At 36.2% G+C, this 19,617-nt stretch overlaps 3 protein-coding genes across 3 annotated transcripts; all 3 read left to right on the plus strand.

Moving 5' to 3' along the window:
- Positions 1 to 3,456: 3,456 nt before the first annotated feature.
- On the plus strand, positions 3,457 to 5,565 carry LOC145670077 (uncharacterized). Its single transcript, XM_081738442.1, has one exon. The coding sequence runs from the start codon at positions 3,457 to 3,459 to the stop codon at positions 5,563 to 5,565; it is 2,109 nt and encodes a 702-aa protein (XP_081594568.1).
- An 81-nt stretch (positions 5,566 to 5,646) lies between these two features.
- On the plus strand, positions 5,647 to 8,815 carry LOC145670078 (uncharacterized). Its single transcript, XM_081738443.1, has 2 exons — positions 5,647 to 7,055; positions 8,797 to 8,815. The coding sequence occupies exons 1-2, from the start codon at positions 5,647 to 5,649 to the stop codon at positions 8,813 to 8,815; spliced, it is 1,428 nt and encodes a 475-aa protein (XP_081594569.1).
- An 8,570-nt stretch (positions 8,816 to 17,385) lies between these two features.
- On the plus strand, positions 17,386 to 18,735 carry LOC145670079 (uncharacterized). Its single transcript, XM_081738444.1, has one exon. It carries the CDS (start codon positions 17,386 to 17,388, stop codon positions 18,733 to 18,735), a length of 1,350 nt encoding a protein of 449 aa, XP_081594570.1.
- The last annotated feature ends 882 nt before the right edge of the window (positions 18,736 to 19,617 follow it).

A 19,617-nucleotide genomic window follows, 5' to 3' on the forward strand; every position in this document is an offset into this window, starting at 1 on the left:
TTTTTCATGTTTTTGGAAGCCTGTTACTCCGAAAGGAAGCATTTGTGCACCCAGGATGGTTTATACCTTTTGTCTTAACTTTATGTCAGAAATCACTTCCCAAACGTTCTCGGAGTTGTTTCGAAACACCACGTATATATATATATATAGCTATATAGGCACGGATACAAGGGGGACTTTTGCCCCCATTAACGCTCAAGTATACAAAGGATAAAATGGGCTTCAATCCTGCTTTACATTGGGTAAAGCGGCAAACTGTGATTAAGCTTCTCCCTTGATCACACACTATATATATATATATATATATATATATATATACAGAGAGAGAGAGAGATAATATAAATAAAATAGAGTTTGTGTGTTTGTCTGTACGTATGTCTGTGTGAGGTCTGGGGACCAGACGAGTGGACCGAGAGTTATCAAATTTTAATTACGGATACCTTGATCCAGGCCCCAGACCAAGAACAAGTGTTTTTCTTTTTTTGTTCAAACCTGAAAGTCTCAAGAGGGTCATTTCCAAATTCACCCCATTCGCCTGCGGGCGCGGGTTACCGAGACATGTAAAAATATTAAAAACTTACAGATATTACTGTCATATCCATATTTTCGTGGTCACTGAGATTAATGGTGACACTTCCAGTAGCGTTAACTTTCAAATTCAGCTACCATGGTATGCGACCCAGTCGGCGCTTGCGGTGTGGTTACCCGTAAGTAGTAGAAAATGACCGATATTAGTGTCGAATTCATAGTTTTCTCGGTCGCTGAGATCAATGGTGACACTTCCATTAGCGATGACATTCAAACTCAGCTACCATTCTGTGCAACCCGGGGGGGGGGGGGGGCTTAACAGCACAATTACATAGCAGGCATATGCCTATCATGTTTCCTCAGGAACATATCAATGTGTCCAATATCTGCCTTATGCACAGTCATGTCCAAAATTATTGTCGCATATCTATAATTGTCTTCTTGTAAGAATATAATTTGATAATGATTTTGCAGGGCACATTTAATAGTGATACTATGTGAATAATTGGATAATGTATTTTTGTGGTAAATGTCATAGGAAAAGAATTATTAATACGAAAATTATAACGAGTAAAATGAAATGTTGCTAAATCGATAAGAAAATTTTATTTTCGTTATATTGTTCTTATTTACAGCTTTTTTAACATAAAATATGCCACATACATGTTTTTGCTGATTATACACATACTAACATTATAAGAAATACCGGAGGAATTCGTTATCAAATTATATTCCTAGAAAAATATATTAATAGACATGCGACAATAATTTTGGACATGAGTGTACCTGTGAGAGAGAAATCACATGGGTGGCAAGTGATAATCACAGTCTATGTCCGTCCCTCGCACATCCCTGACATGTACCTGGGGAATGTGCCTATGTTCCAGGTATGTTCTCCATGACGTAAGCGTCAACGAACCACAAAATTAGTCCTTCAAAATATGTTAAATCGTTTATATTCGTAGTGTGTTTACATTAAGGAGAGTCTGAAAAAACATTTTAAAGATGTAAAAAAATGTGTCCCAGGGTGTGCGCGAACTACGAACATTTTGGATTCGTGCTCTTCCGATTTGGCCACGGAATTGAAGAGAACGTCGCTGTAGAGGGATAAATTGTTGAGGTCTTTTGAATTTGGCTAATCAGAGTGTTCCTTTAACCCCGTATATCGACGATAATCTTTTTGGGATCAGATAAAATCTGCTCGCCATGTAATTTTATAACAAAATGAAGAGTGTCTATTTACTTTATTTCATGTTTTTTTACATATTCACTTTCAAATGATCGTTGATGCGTTTCTTGCTTAAAAAAAGAAGTAACAAATGCATCAAATGTGGGAGATGAATTTAGAACACCTAAATGGCGCATGTCTAGCACATCTTGTGCTGTTAGGATATCAGAAACATAATGTACCTAAAGAACGTACCTAGAACATGACAGATATATGTAAGTGACGACATTGAAAAATATGGCTGTTAGAGTGCAAAACTGAGCCAGGTATTTAAATGCTATATTTGTGGTACATAGTTGCAAATATCAATTAGGTGTAACAAGTACCTAAAACTGTAAGTAGCTGAAGTACATACTTAGCACATGAATATCATATGTGCCAAGTTTCGGGTACCTAAAAAGTAGCTGGGACACCTAAATGTCACAAGCCTAGCAAATCTTGTGCTTTTAGGGGCACTTGTAGGGTGGTTACCGATATATGAAAATGTATTAGAATGACCGATATTTGTGTCGAATTCATAGTTTTCGCGGTCGCTGAGATCAATGGTGATACTCCCACAAACGTTCAGTTCAAAATACGGCCGCCATCGGCTGGGAACCAAGGTGTCTCAGGGGCGTTTACAGGGACATGTAAAAATAGTATTGACTGATATTAGTGTCAATTCAGTTTTCGCGGTCGCTGAGCTTAATGGTGAAATTCGGATCGCATTAACTTCCAAATTCATACCATTCGGCTTTTTGCCGGGAGTCACCTGGATAATACCGAGAAATGTAAAAATAATGCAAAATGACCCATATTAGTGTCAAATTCATAATTTTGGCGGTCGCTAAGATAAATGGTGATACTGCTATTGGCGTTGACTTTAAAATACAGAATCGATTGGCTGGGAACCATGGGATCTCAGGGGATGCTTACCAGGATATGTAACAGTAGTAGAAAATGGCCGATATCTTTTTCTTCCGTTATTCTGTTTGTTTACATAGATATTTTATCTGACTCGTATGATGGGTAACCGTGCTTAATTAAAAGTCCTAATTACACACTAATTACATTTCAATTGTTTTAGTTTGACAATCGACCGCCTTAAGCTCGATCCATACCATTTAGCTACACTGAAAAAAGCCAAGTCCAGATATAAGGAGAAAACGAGGATAAAATACTTTCTATTGGGAACACCATGACAAGACTGTGATGTCAATTGCAATATTGGGTGTAACACCCTTATTTCATGTGGCTACGTACGTCAATAAGTGAGAGCAACAATTACTCTGTGAGAAAAATAAGCACCGCTCTCACTTACTGGCTACGTCGCCATAGGAAATGAAGGGTGTTTCACCGAGTATTACGATTGACACCACTGTGTTGTCATGGTGTGTTCGGCCGCATTTCATTATTCTTTTGTTTTGTATTTGGCAACACTGGATAATGTATAGTGCTTTATAAGTGTCAACGTGGCGTGTGTGACTGCATAGTGTGTAGTTGCTTATGCATAGCAATTATTGTATTTAGTTGTGTGTTTACAATATAATAAATAGTATATTGTACAACGAACTTTGTGTTCAAAATAATACAGTCCACGAACATTAAAGTGGTCCTCCAGGCCGGATTTTGTTCCAGTTGTGCATGTGCGTGGTTTGCGAACTTGTGGCGCAGTATCTTCATTTTGTAGTGCATTGTCAAAGTGGTGCAGAATTATAACAATGGAAGAACTCATAGGTAAGAAAACTGTACTTAAACGTGAAGTGACAAGGTTAATACATAAAGTGAACGAGAATAAAGACAAGCCTAACTTCAGTATCAAGCTGTACACTGAACGTGCTACGCAATTACATGGCGATTGCACAGAGCTCATTACAAAGTTCATTTCTGTGGGTGGTGAAAGTGAGTTTGCAAAATATGACGGAGAATTTAATGAAGTGCAAAATAAGTTGGACTCTGTCTTAGAAATTTTGTACAATATGCAGTCACCTAATACTGAACAGGTAAATACATCTAATAAACAGTGCACAGATGTGAAGTTGCCAGACTTAGAACTCCCTACATTTTGTGGTAGAGCGCAAGATTGGCTATCGTTTCGTGACTTATTTGTTGGTGCTGTTCATAATAGCAATCGGTTAGGAAATGCTCAAAAGTTGCAGTATTTGAAGACAGCTGTATCAGGAGAACCTGCTGTATTGTTGCAGTCTATTTCCATATCTGATGATAACTATAAAGTAGCATGGGAGTTACTTAAATCAAGATATGAAGACGTGAGGGAGCTAGCAAATCATATTTTGAGCAAGTTGATTACTCAACCAGCTGTGAAGAATGAGTCATCAGGTGAGTTACGAAGATTGGTTGACAATAGTGTTCAGTGTGTGTGTGAACTTAAATCCTTGGGCCTTCCAGTGGAACATTGGGATGTGATTTTAATTTATCATGTGGGTGAGAAGCTAGATAAGAACACCAGAAAACAATGGGAGCTTTCATTGAAGAAAAACGAACAACCAACTTTCGACCAGCTGAAAGAGTTCATATTACAACGTGCCAAAGCATTAGCTGCAGTGAGTGCAAGGTCACCGGCAGACACGTCTGCTTTAAAAACAAACAAAAAGAGCAACACGTTAGTGCATCATTCAAGTCCAATTGTGTCGTGTATCATGTGTAAAAATAACCACAAGCTATATAAATGTCAAGAGTTCATAAATATGTCAGTGAATGATAGGCATAGTTTTGTGAAAAAGAATTCGCCTTGTTTCAATTGTTTGACCTTAAATTGTTCCGTGAATAAGTGTAGTGTGAAGCAGGGTTGCCACACTTACAACAAAAAACATCATACTTTATTGCATTTTGAAAAGAAGGATAAAGTAGATCAAGTAAATTGTTCTCATTCTATAAATCAAAAACTAATTCCTCAGGTGTTGTTGTCCACCGCTGTCATAAATATCAAAGATAATGCAAATAAGTTGATACAATTTCGTGCTCTTATCGACTGTGGTAGTGAATTATCGTTTGTAACTGAACGCTGCGTCCAGAAATTACGCATAAACAAAGAGAAAATAAATATGAGCATATCAGGTGTTACTGGTTCTAACGTTGGAAATTCTCATGCAATAGTTGATTTGTGTTTTCGGTCATTGTACAGTAATAATAATATTCATACTAAAGCAATAGTAGTCCCAAGAATCACAAGTAACTTACCCAGAGTAAGTATTCAAAATATAGGTAATTGGGAAATTGTGAAACAAGTAAACTTAGCAGATCCACAGTTTAATAAAAGCGGCCCTATTGATGTGTTATTAGGTGCTGATGTTTTCCCATTATTGTTGCTCAGTGGGAGACACGTAAGTACGAATGGAGCTCCGTCTGCCATTGAAACGGTGTTAGGTTGGGTATTGTGTGGTCAGATTAACTTAACGAATAACACATCAAGTGTTCAGTCATATTTTGTTTCTGTTGATCTCAATAAAACATTGCAAAGATTCTGGGAAGTAGAGGAGTTGCCAACTGTACAACATTTATCCGTTGAAGAGCAAACATGTGAGCAGTATTTTGCTGAAACTTACAAACGTGATGTTGATGGCAAATATATTGTAAAATTGCCTTTTAAAGAAAATGTTGAGCCTCTAGGTGTATCACGGGACACAGCAGTAAAGCGATTATGCCAGATGGAACGTAAGTTACAGAAAGATCCTGATTTATGTAAACAATATTGCGGTTTCATGAAGGAGTACTTAGACTTAGGTCACATGGAAAAAATTCCTGATGTAGAACTTGATAAGCTTGTATCTGAATCTTATTATCTGCCGCAACATTGTGTCTTAAATTAAAGTAGTTCTACCACTAAATTGCGAGTTGTATTTGATGGTAGTGCTAAAACTAGTAGTGGAGTATCTCTCAATGACAACTTAATGGTAAGTCCAAAATTACAAGATGATATTATCCCATTAATATTAAGGTTCAGAACTCATCCAATTGCATTGTGTGCTGATATAGCAAAAATGTACAGACAAGTTAAGGTAGAACAAACTGATTCTGATTACCAGAGAGTAGTGTGGAGAGAAACAGTTGACCAACCTATTACTGATTTTAGATTGTTAACGGTTACTTATGGAACCAGTTCGGCTCCATATCTGGCTGTAAAGTGTTTGCAACAGTTAGCTGTAGATGAAGGTCATTGTTATCCCAGAGCTGCAGAATTAGTCATGAATGATTTCTTTGTTGATAATTTAGTTTCAGGTGCAGCTGATAGTAGTGAGGCAATGGCATTGTACTCAGAATTAACAGCATTATTACAAAAAGGTGGTTTCGAATTAAGAAAATGGTCTACTAACGACAGGAATGTGTTAAATAGTATACCTTCTCACTTAAGAGAAACTCAATCGTTAATTTGTTTTAATGAAGATGAGAATGTAAAAGCTTTAGGTATACAGTGGAATCCATCAAGTGATTCATTTTCATTTTCTATTGTTGTTCCCACTTATAAGTCAGTAATGACAAAACGAATGTTACTAGCTGATATTGCAAAATTGTATGATCCGCTTGGTTGGTTATCTCCAGTATCCATTGTTGCAAAATTGTTGCTACAATCATTATGGAAATTAAAAATTGAATGGGATGACGTACTTCCAAATGATATTGCTCGCTCGTGGGAAGTATATTGTCAAGAATTGCCATTGTTGAGACAGATTAAGATCAAAAGGTGTATTTCTTCTGAAAATATTGTGAAATATGATCTAATTGGGTTCTCAGATGCTAGTGAAAAGGCGTATGCTGCAGTAGCATATGTACGTTCTATAGATACATCTGGAAATGTGCAAGTATACCTGATTGCTGCAAAGACCAAAGTTGCCCCTATAAAGCAAATATCAATACCTAGGTTAGAATTGTGTGCTGCAGTATTGTTATGTAGATTAGTCAATACGGTCATTAAGGCAATGCTAATCAAGTTTGAACAGGTTGTCTGTTACACAGATTCTACTATTGTGTTAGCATGGCTTTCTTCATGTCCGAGTAAATGGAAAACATTTGTGGCTAACCGAGTATCTGAGATTCAACAATCAATTTTTATTAAATGGGCGCACACATCGAGCAAAGACAACCCAGCTGATTGTAGTTCTCGTGGTTTGAATCCGTCACAATTAGAGTCTTATTCACTATGGTGGAATGGGCCAAAGTGGTTGATGGAATCAGAGTTACCTATTGTAAATATTAATTGCAAAAATCTAGATTCTGTTCAATGTGAGCAAAAGTCTTCAACTGTTAACATGCACATTAAGGTTGACTATACAATAGTAGATAAATTCTCATCATTATCTAAGTTAGTTCGTGTTACTGCTTGCCCACACAGCAATGAAATATTTTCAAAACATTTCTAAAACGTGCCATCATTTTCCTTCAGAAAATGTATCCTACTTCCCTTAAGGAAATATATTCCATATGTTGCTGAAAACATTTTCCACATAATACTGAAAATATTCTCTAAATACACTCAAAAACGTAGAAATATTTTATACGCCGTTAGAAAAGTTTTCCTAAAAATGTTTCGTGTACGATTTCCAAACATTACTGAAAAAGTATTTGAAACGTTTTATACAATGTTAACGGAATGGTTTTTAAAATGTTTCTCATGGAATATTTTAAAATTATTTACCAATAACGCAGACAATATTTTCCTACATATGCCAAAATATTTTCTTTACATGACAAAATATATTTAGTGAATATTGTTTGTACATCACAGAAAATATTTAAAGAATAGTTTCTGTGCATGACAAAATATTTAGGGAATATTTTCTGTACATGACAAAATATTTACAGAATATTTTCTGTACATGATAGAACCCAAAGCCCATAGGCCAATTCGGTTACTACTGCAGATACGAAAACAAGGTAAGATACAGAAGGAAATTTTTAAAATGCAGCAAGTTTTGTTTTTATATTAGTATACCGCCCAATAGTAACGAAAAGTACAACGCTGCCACTGTTGGACAACAACGAATGAAAGAAAGTGTGGTTTGAAATTATTTGGACCAAAGGGAACGGAAAGACACAATGAAAAATATAGTGCAAGACACAATTTCGCGTCCTTCGTATCTAATCCCCCCCCCAACACCGTGGTTGCTACGCCTCTGGCGTAGATGTTGCATTTGCATGTTTATCCTTCACTGTGTCTCCTTTCAATTCTTCTCGGTGTAGCTAATTTCAAACCACACATTCTTTCATTCGTGTAGCCCGACATGATGTATGGTAACGCATTTTCTTTATTGAGCGGTACACTAGTACAAAAACAAAAGTGTTGCTGGAATTTAAGAGTCCTTACATATCTTACCGTGTTTCCATACCTGCAATAGTAACCGAGTTGGCCTATAGGCTCCGGACTTTTGCGTCACTCTGCATATACGGTATAACGGCTTCTTGCTGGGAACAAATAGTGGGTTGAAAACAAGACGGCCAGGCTGTGACATAGCAGCTGGAAGGAAACATAAGATTCTTCTGTACAATTTTACCTGCTTAGACGTCTTTGCCTCACTCTGTCTTCATGACGAGGAACCATTGCGGCCCACAGACTCAGACCAAAAAAATAAATAAATAGATAAATAACTAAAAACAAAATAAAAATAAAATACCACTACTACTACTACTAATAATAATAATTATTATTATTATAATAATAATAAACAGTGTAAATTGTAACTACATAATGTTAACTTGCTCTCATAATTTTAAGCATTTTTTTTAAACTCAAAATCTTATTTACACACAAAATGTTTCTGGGTGTTTCACTGGTACTACTGGTATGTGGACACGCCGTGCATATATGTTGGGGTGTCTTATGTGACTTACGACATTCAAACTGCACATCAGTGTGTTCACAATCGTCGCCTGCCAGTTTTGAAAGCGGCTGTATTGGATTTTTTTTAATACGAAAAGGATTGAAGTTTAGACATCCATTTCAAGAAACAATTGTTGGCAATCCTTTTCCTATCTTAAAAGTAATAAATCCAATATAGCCGCTTTGAAAACTGGCACGCGATGATTGTGAAGGCTCTAATTTGCAGTCTGAACCTCGCAATATGACAAAAGACACCCCAACATACATACACGGCGTGGCCACATACCAGTAGTAGCAGTGGAACACCCAGAAACATTCTGTGCATAAATAAGATTTTGAGGGGGGGGGAATTAAAATTATGAGAGCAAGCTAACATTATGTAGTTATAATTTACACTGTCCACTATAATATCAGTTTATATCGGTTAGTAGTTAAATAAAAATATAAATGTACACTATTCTGGCTTTATTTATTTAAATTCTCTTTAGCAGAACCTTCATGCTGCTCGTATTATTCGTTTCTATACATTAAGAACAATCTTCTCAAATATCAGAAATTCACATTTTAACTTGTAAAAACTTGTTCTAGGAAATTATGTCACTGACACACTAATTCAATAAAAATCAACAACAACAATGTTTACGGTGTATGTATGTTGCTGAAAATATGTTCCACAAATCTACGGCGCATGGGGAATAGATCTTTTCACGAAATGTCACTTTTTTGCTACTTTCAAGAAATATCACATTGCTGAATAACCAGAAATACTTATAATCTCACTTTTGATTACCACAACTAACTCTAATTTCGACGCTGCGAATTGTCAGTTCAAGTTCTGTGGAACTGCAGCTGAATTCTTAACTTATCTTCTTATTCGTCTCTGTATGACATGTTGAAGCCAAATCCCAATAATCTACGCGATCTCATCGTTAGTTACGTTTCTCTTGTGTTACACAGTTTCTGAAAATAAAAATAATAGACAGCGTTTAATAACATAATAACAGCAGGGAATGATTAAAGATCAAATATTACATCTTAAACTTACAAAAATATTTAAAATGTTTGTGTAGGACCTACAGCAGCTTGTGAAGACAATATTGTGTTACAAAAGTAACATCCTGAAGAAAATGTAAATGGCAAGAAAGACAACAGCTACAGCTGAAAGTGACATACCTTAGACTGTAGCTTAATTACGGACGTTGTAACATGTTGAAGCGGTCACACATTTATTTTTAAAAAGTATAGCATCTTATAAATATTAAACCTAATATTAAAAAAAAATAATAATAATTTGAAAACATGTAGCAGCATTTGAGTTGATGAAGAACTAGCGTCTCATTCCGAATGCTCTGATCTCAAATCTGGACCCGATCATCCTTTTTCCCTCAGTCGTACCAGGTGAATGCCGAGGTGGTTACTAAGGCCTTGATGACCGCTACCTTGCTTGATTTCTTTCCCCACGGAGCAGGTCATACATATTATTTTGTCTTATACAAATGAATAATTTTGATAACGTTGCATTGCAAAGAATACAAAAAATCGCGAATATAGGAATGAATCATGAAATACTCAAGAAAACTACCAACATAACACAAAAATTCAGTAAAAGGGTGAAATGAAAGGTAAGGGGAAAAAACAAGGAATGTCCATGTGTGTGCTTTATTGGGTACTTTGTTTTATGTGATGGTGACTTTTGGTACTATTTGCCTGTAAATATATATGCATCCGTAGATGTAAAAATATCTATGTAAAAACAGGCAAAAGATTTGATTAAGCCTATGCCTTTTTACGAGGTTTTCGATATTAAAACACCGTTTTCTCAAAAATACAATTTTGTGACATTCCTTCTATTTTCCCCTTACCCTTCAAATATACTCTATACATGTTCAACTCTCTCTTCCACGGACACTTAAATGGAACGTGTCACTTGAAGATGGGAAAATTGCGCATTTTGGTAAAATAAGGATTTTCAAAGTGTTTTAAATGTTATAACAGCGCTTGTAGTACATGCTTTTGGGAAATAAAGTTTACAGGAAGATGATTCTGAGAAGTATTCATGGCACAATAGTATGTATTTAAAGCGAAGAAAAATAAAAAGGGCGCCAGAAAGTTTTTTTTTTTTACAAGAATTTAAACATAGTGTATCCCTCTTCAAATGACAACTTCTATGATTCTTTCCACTCTGAATCTAAGGTACGGCTTTTTTAATGCATTCAGTGCATTCAGAACTTTATAAAGGTCTTACGTTGAAAAAAAAAGAAATCTTTAAGTTTAACGTCCCACGGTTATGCGGTTAGGCTAAAGGAGATGGTGATAATGAGAAATGAGTGAAATGGTGGAATGAAGAAAGTGGGAGGAAACGGGAGAACCCCGAGAAAACCCACGAGCACGGTATTTGCCACCACAAAGTCCACACGGCGCGAGCTGGGATCGAACCCGGGACCCCAAGCACTGGAGGTGAACGCTCTACCACTGAGCCACCGCGCCCCCGGGTCTTACGTTGAATGTTGTATATCTTAGCGCGAAAGCAACTAATTCGCCCAAGGAAAGTCCAAACTCTAATAAGAACAACTTCCAATCACTTGATCACCTTAATTGCACCAATAATATACCAACGAAAAGCTCAAAAACCCAGGTGGGTTTTTCCGGGCTGGGCCCAATTGGGCAAACCCTGAACACAATACAATACACACACACACACACACACACACATATATATATATATATATATATATATATATATATATATATATACGCAAATCGCAAAAGAATAATTGTAATCTTTCGGCAAATCTAGTCTGATGGCCCCCTTTAATTTTATATATGCCAGGTGAAATATTTACATGTCGCCTGCCGCAAACCATTTAAGAGAAAATAAGAAAATTAGCGAAAGAATTATAATTTTTCATTAATTATTTCGAGCGGCACGCCAATAGTAAACCTGCAGGCAGAATTAGGTAATACTCAAGCAGACTGTTTTACCAAATTTTGACGCATTTCTTGCATCTTCCGGTTTCTTTTTGCAGAACATGCACTAAACGAAAAGAAATCCTTAAGTTTAATATCCCACGGTCATGTCGGTTAGGCTAAAGGAGACGGTGATAATGAGAAATGAAGAAAGTGGGAGGAAACGGGAGAACCCCGAGAAAACCCACGAGAAAGTCCACACGGCACGAGCTGGGATCGAACCAGGGACCCCAAGCACCGGAGGTGAACGCTCTATCACTGAGCAACCGCGCCCCCCTATGTACTAAATGAGGGGCTCTAAAAGAAAAAGCGAAACAACTTCTGTTAGGTGGCCAGTAAAAAAGCACGCATGCTATCTGAGTCAGTGCAGAAGCACAGCAGGGGGGCCCGAGCGACAGCGTAGCGAGCAGGCACGTCAGCGACAAGGCAGGGGGGTACGCATAAACGAGGATGGTGCAAAAACATTTACAATATTTGTAATTATTCTTACCTTCAAAAACACTTAATTTCGATCCTAAAAAAAATACCTTTCACAGCTAATACACGAGTGTTACACCGCCTTTCTTTCTTACCTTTACGACAGAAAATAGTGTATGTAGGGCTATTGCCTCTGTTCTGAATTTTTCTTCTTGAATAAATCTTTTCCACACTTTGCGCAGTTGATTTTACGCGCTTCACCATACCATGACTGTAGAAACTTTATAATCCTTCTCTCTTTATTACACAATTCTTAAAAAAAAAAAGTTTATATTACGGCCATCGCAGATGTTCACAACTGACGTATGAACCGGAAATTCCCGCCGCTTACTTCTACCCTATTTGCATTCAAAATCCATTTCAATAAGCTGTGCAATGATAGAAATAACTTACATTAACACTCTCATTCCTTCACGAAAAATATTTCACATCATATTTTATCTATAAATTATGTTCTCGGCGTAAACGTCTGCTCGAGAGAAATCAAGAATTATTATAACCCAGTGATATATTTAAGGGGGGCTTCCGGGCTTAAGCCCCTTGAAATTGTACTTACTATATTAAAGTAAATGAATTATCTTGGAGAACAAAGTTAGCCAAGCCCTTCTCCCGTGAAAAAAATCGTAAATACGTCATTAAAATGGTAATATACGCGCAATTATCCCGTCACCAAAATAGAAATGTACGTGCCTACTCCCTTCGGAAGCATCCCCTCGGCCCCCCCGCCTTCACCCTCCCTGACTCGGTTAGATGGCATTCGTGCTTTCTAGTAGCCCCGTAACACAGATTGGTTTGTATTTTTTGGGCTTCTTATCCACACATCAGGAATCAGTATAAATACGCAAATCGTAAAAGAATTGTAATTTTTCGACAATTAATTCTGATGGTCCCCTTGAATTTATAAGTGAAAAATTTATACGTCGCTTGGCGAAAATCATTAAATAGACAACAAGAAGGAAAGTAGCGAAAGAATTATATTTCACTAAGTATTTCGAGCAGTGCTTCTTCCAGACTTGTCTTTGGGAGGGCAGTGGCTCCCCGGAGCAGACCAAAATAATACGTTTATAATAGTAACTAGAATAGCACGAGCAATGCCCCCGGAACATTACTTTTGAAAGAAACACTGCTTTCGAGTGGCACACCAGAAGTAAAACTGCACGCAGAATTATTATAACCTGTCATAAAAATGGTAATGTACGCATCTTTTTAAACTCTTTACTTTGAGCAAGGCAGTGATATTATGTCAGTACATAGTATTGCCGAATGAGCATTAGCGAGTGAAGGCGGGTTAAAGCCCCGCAAGGCACGTTCTTTTCTCTTTCCTTCTTGCAGTAGCGTAGCCAGGATGTGTGTTGGGGGGGGGGCAAGTGCTGTTATAGGTATATATAGAGAAATTACAAACATCAAAGTAGCAAAATACATTGTCGGACCTCTTTGGGGGGGCCGGCCCCTCTGCCCCCCCTTCCCTACGCCACTGCCTTATTGGAATCTGTAACTGCAGAAACCGGTTCAGATCAATTGGTCATTGTCACTGCCTTGACTAAAGTAAAGACTTGCCCGCTTATTTTCCCTTTTGAAGCATCCCCTCGCTTCTGCTGACCTCCAACTTCGCAATGCTCTGACTCAGACAGTATTGGTGCGGGAAGCTTCTAGAACCCAGGTCCCCCATATAGGTTAATAGATGTTTCTTTTCTGTACCAAAGTAAAATATTTAATTCACATAGTATTGCGGAGCGAGCGTTAGCAAGTGAAGGCGGGTTAGAGCCCCGCAGGGCACGTTGATTTCTGTCTTTATTACAGATAAATGGGAAGAGGAACCTGTGTTCTACATCCCTGCCTATTGGTGCTTTTTAGTGGCCACGTAGTACAGGCTGATTTATATTTTTTGCACTGTAGTTTTTACGTCATACATCCGGCAACGTATACCTATATATACGCAAATCATAAAAGAATAACTATACTTTTTCGACAATTACTTCTGACGCTCCTTTTGAATTTTATCTATTCCATGTGACGTATTTCAAATCGCCTAGCGCAAATCTTTAGGAGACAATAAGGCTTGTGTATAGCCCGCTCCCCCCAGTTCTTTGTCACCGGAACTGGAAGAGTCAGTACTACTACTACTTATATCGAGAACAGAACCAAACCAACCCCTGCGGGGCTTCTAACCCGTTCCTACTACTATTGCTAGTAACTACCACCACCACTACTACTATTGCTACTAACTACTACTACTACTGCTACTATTACTACTACCGCGGCTTGTGTATAGCCCGCTCCCCCCAGTTCTTTGTCACTGGAACTGGAAGAGTCACTACTACTACTTATATGGAGAACAAAATCCAACTAACCCCTGCGGGGCTTCTAACCCGTTCCTACTACTACTACTACTACTACTACTACTACTACTATTGCTACTAACTACTACTACTACTGCTACTGCTACTGCTACTACCGCTACTACTACTACTACTACTACTACTACTTATACTAAAACTTCCTTACCACAACATTTACATCTTAAATGTTTATAACATGCTATTCCTATTCATTATGAACTAGTATGAATCGTTAGAATCAATATGATTCGTTAAAAATCACTGGGGGGAGCGGGCTATACTCAATCCACTGCGGCTACTAAAGCTACTACTACTACTTATACTAAAGCTTCCTTACCGCAAGACTTACATCTTAAATCTTTATAACATGCGATTCCGATTCATTATGAACTAGTATGAATCGCTAGAATCACTATGATTCGTTAAAAATCACTGGGGGGAGCGGGCTATACTCAATCCGACAATAAAAAGAAAATTATTAAAAGAATCTATTTTTCAGCAATTATTTCGACTGGTGAGCCAAAAGTAAACCTTCACGGTATTTTATGTATAGAGATGAAAAACAGAAATCTAGCATCCCATACCTTTAATTATTTGTAAACATAAATTTCTCGATAATACATAGTATACATGAGAACCCCCTGATCTGCGTTTCTTCTGTGTTCTATTACCATTTCTTCATGAAATACCATAAATTTTCTACGTAGTGCAATATAAGAAGTACCCATATGCACAAGACATGCGATATGCGTTAAATCCCCCCCTCCACACACACATAGTCATAGATAAAGTACAAGGGCACTACACATGCAGATATAAAGTACAGGTACGTTCTTTTTTTATTTTCGTATCAGTCGATAAGTAAATAAATTCGCTTTGTTACCCCCTTTGTAAGTTCGTACATACTCAATGAATAATCCCTAAAAGTATGAGCGTCCTGCTTATTCGGAAACTGATGCAGCTTCATGTATACTATACAGACACTCAATCACTTATACAGACAATAAAACTAAATTATTTTAAGTAATCGTTATACTTACCGACTTTTCTTGTCTTTCTTTCTTTCTTCTTCACTATTAACAGTGTTGAAGTGTGCCTCCGACTTCGGAAAAGTCTTCTTTTAGTTTATGTGTTGTGTTTGGTAGTTAAACTCAGCTGATTATTTCCGTAAGTTCCCATATATCTTCTTCAGTTAAAGGAATATTACGAGGAATATACATAATCATCGTCTTCACTATTACTTTTTCTATATAAAGATATCTTCTTCAACATGACTGAAATAGTGAGATTTATTTTATTTTATTTATTTATTTTTTAAATATTCCTTCTTCTCTTGACTTGTGAATTCAACATAGCGCGCAAGGAATGCTGGTACCTTTGATAAACAAATGACGGTTGATGTAGCGATGCTAATTAGCAATCTCACACACTGGATTACGAACGAATTTATTTTTAAAATATTCGAAATATTTTTAAAATTATATTTCATATGTTTTCTTGTAACAATAGAAAAGAATGTAAATGATATGTTGGAAAACATTTTATTCTGTTTATAGGCCTATTCTGTTTCCTTTATCATGTATGTAAAACATTTTTTGTGTTACTTAGAAAACATTTTCTCTCTCAACTAGGTGTAAAAGTACGGGGGGACGCCGCCCCCACCTCGAGAAAATATATACGGCGTCTACCCAGTTCCTAAAAAAAAAATACAATGGGCAAAGATAGGCAGGGTGAACGGCGTGACGTCTTCCGCTACCTACCGTCCCCCAACCTTTTCAGATCCACTTTTACCGCTGCTCTCAACATTGAAAACATATTACATTACATTCAACACAATATTTCTATTACAATTTGTGACAATTTTCCATACATTATTTTCCTACTAACGTTCTAAAAAAGCACATCCTGTTCAGTGGCATATTTACGATTTTGTTTCGTGGAGGGAATCTTTGCTAACTTTATTCCTGAAAATGTGAAAATTGTGCAGGATATTTCATTTACTTTAATATAGTAAAACAATTTCGGGGGAGGATTAAGCCCGGAAAGCTTATTTAACGCCACTGCTTCCCGTAGTTAATTAAATGTTCTCCAAACACATTTTAAAAAATAGTTCCGGCATATATTTGGGATACTTCTCAGATATAACAAGGAATATGTTTTCTCCAGTAACGGAAGAGTATATTCTGAAAACATGTAAAAATGTTTCTATAATAGACCTATATCAGAAAATGTTGTTCACTAAAGACACAAAATATCTTCCAAAACACAATGGAATACATTTTCTATTCATTTTTAATGTTTTCTTTTACCTGTTTTAAAGTTTTATATTCAAAATTTCATAAAATATTCTGGAAATAATACTAAAATATCATACGAAAATAATTAATTTAAGTTATAGGAGAAGATTACCAAAATACTTTTGTAAAAATTAAGTAAACCTTTTTAAAACATTTCTGAAAAATATTTCTTATATTACGAAATAATTTATTTTTAAAATATTCTAAATGTTTTTAAAAATATATATTTAATACGTTTTCTCGTAAAAATAGAAAATATTACAAATAACGTATTAGAAAACATTTTTTAAATATGTGGAATATATTTCGTTTCATTGCTTTCCGCATCATATATGGAAAACATTTTTAGTATCATTTCGAAAATATTTCCCTTCTCAACAGTGAAAAGATATTAAATTAGATCCAAAACAATATTTCTAATATATTTTGTGAATATTTTCCTGGTTTTACTTTCCGGCAAGCATTCTCAAAATGTACTCCAGGTAATTTCTAAAATGTTTTACAAACATTTTTGGGAAAATATTTTCGGGAAATATTCGGAATACATTGGGGAAACCAGCATGGAAATGTCCAGAGAAGGAAAATCGTTTGGAAACCAAGGAAAATATTTTCTTTTGATTGAGGAAATATTCCTTGCTGTGTGGGTGGTGTAAAAGATTTATTAGGAATAGTAAAAGTAAACAGGAGTTAAGATGTAGTGGACCATTAACTACAAAGGAGTTGTCAAATGCATTAATGCATTGGATAAAACAAGCTCAAGAATCAGAATATCCACTTGAGATAAAATACTTACGTATGAAAAAACCTTTGCCTTATAATAGCAAACTATTGTGTTTAAATCCATTTCTTGATGAAAATGATGTCATGAGAGTTGGAGGTCGCTTGCAAAATGCTAATGTAACATATGATTTCAAATATCCTATCTTACTTCCAAAACATGCTAGAATTACAGAACTTCTTGTAAAATCTGAACATAAAAAGCATCTTCATGCAGGTTCACAGTTACTTTTATCTGTTTTGCAACAAAAGTTTTGGATTATTGGTGGTCGTGACTTTGTAAGGAAGATTGTAAAAGGTTGTGTAACATGTCACAAACAGTCAAGTGTAACAGCCTCTCAATTAATGGGTCAACTTCCTGTTGGTAGAGTAACACCAACTCGTCCATTTTTGCATTGCGGTTTAGATTATGCTGGTCCACTAATGTTAAAAAATATGAAAAGTCGAAATTCAAAATTGTTCAAAGGTTATGTAGCACTCTTCATTTGTTTCAGTGTCAAAGCAATCCATTTAGAATTGGTAAGTGATGCTTCAACAGAGTCATTTATTGCAGCTTTGAAACGTTTTATAGCTAGAAGGGGAAAACCTACTGATATCTACAGTGATTGTGGTTCAAATTTCATAGGTGCAAACAGAGAATTAAAATCCTTACTGAAACTTGTAACGAATGGTGATTCAAAAGAGTCTGTATGTAATTACCTCAGTATGCAATCTATAAATTGGCATTTTAATCCACCATCCTCACCTCACTTTGGAGGCATATGGGAAGCTGGTGTAAAGTCTGTCAAGTACCACTTGAGACGTGTAGTTGGTAACACTATACTCACATTTGAAGAAATGTATACAGTTTTGTGTCAGATTGAAGCATGTTTAAATTCTAGACCATTAACTGCTCTATCTTCTGATCCTAATGACTATCAGGTGCTAACTCCTGGTCATTTTTTAATTCACGATGCATTAGTAGCAATACCTGAACCAAATTTGTGTGAATTGAAAATCAATCATTTGTCACGCTGGCAATTAACTCAAAGATTGGTCCAACATTTTTGGAACCGTTGGCAAACAGAATATTTGTCTCGGCTGCAACAAAGGCCAAAATGGTGGTGTAAACATGCTAATATCAAGGTCAATGATTTAGTGTTAGTGAAGGAAGATAAGACATCTCCTCAGCATTGGAATTTAGCAAGGGTAGTTGCTGTTCATCCTGGTGTAGATAATATTGTTAGAACTGTTACTATTAAAACTAGCAAAGGTGTCTTCAAACGACCAATTGTAAAAATTTCTCACCTTCCATTTAATGAAAAATAATATGTAGAATGTGTAGTGTAGAGTAATGTGTAGAATAATATGTAGTGTTGAAATGATATTTCAAGGTGGGCGGTATGTTCGGCCGCATTTCATTATTCTTTTGTTTTGTATTTGGCAACACTGGATAATGTATAGTGCTTTATAAGTGTCAACGTGGCGTGTGTGACTGCATAGTGTGTAGTTGCTTATGCATAGCAATTATTGTATTTAGTTGTGTGTTTACAATATAATAAATAGTATATTGTACAACGAACTTTGTGTTCAAAATAATACAGTCCACGAACATGGTGTTCCCAACAGAAAGCATATTATCCTCGTTTTCTCCTGAAATATGGACTTGACTTTTTTCAGTGCATATGAAATTATTCATAACTTACAGATAGTAATATGCATTGTGGTGATTTTTTGGTCGTTTTGTCTTAGTTTAACGTTCCACAATTATACTAGGGCGCCTAAAGGAAACGTGGAGCTACTGATTATAGCGGAACCACTTCGGTCGTTCAACTGTACTCACACCGGGAATCGACCTTGGGACACGCAATTGTAGTCAAGCATGCTGCATACGGCTTTGCTGTAGTCTGCTTATGTCTTTGAGTGACATAATTAAAATTCTATGGTTAATCAGAGCACAAAATAAATAAAATAAAATAAAAATAAAAATAAATAGTTTTAAAACTTTTGATACTTCACATAAACTACTGCGAAGAGTTGTACGAAGAGTAAAACTAGATATTTCCAAAAGGAATAAATTATTATTTTGTCCTACTTAGGTGAGTAACAATAACTCTGTGAACCCCCAAAGCTGATTTCGTCGCCACCGAGGGGCGACATTTTTCCTAGCGTACAAAAAGATAGATCTGCAGTATCCATGACAATTTATTT

This window comes from Thermobia domestica, chromosome 14 (genome assembly GCF_964235325.1).
Source record: "Thermobia domestica chromosome 14, izTheDome1.hap1.1, whole genome shotgun sequence".
NCBI classification, from domain to species: domain Eukaryota; kingdom Metazoa; phylum Arthropoda; class Insecta; order Zygentoma; family Lepismatidae; genus Thermobia; species Thermobia domestica.

What these genes read in the sequence shown, in the direction of transcription:
- LOC145670078 (XM_081738443.1), top strand. Translation starts at nt 5,647, where the DNA reads ATGGTAAGTCCAAAATTACAAGATGATATTATCCCATTAATATTAAGG.
- LOC145670077 (XM_081738442.1), top strand. Translation starts at nt 3,457, where the DNA reads ATGGAAGAACTCATAGGTAAGAAAACTGTACTTAAACGTGAAGTGACA.
- LOC145670079 (XM_081738444.1), top strand. Translation starts at nt 17,386, where the DNA reads ATGCATTGGATAAAACAAGCTCAAGAATCAGAATATCCACTTGAGATA.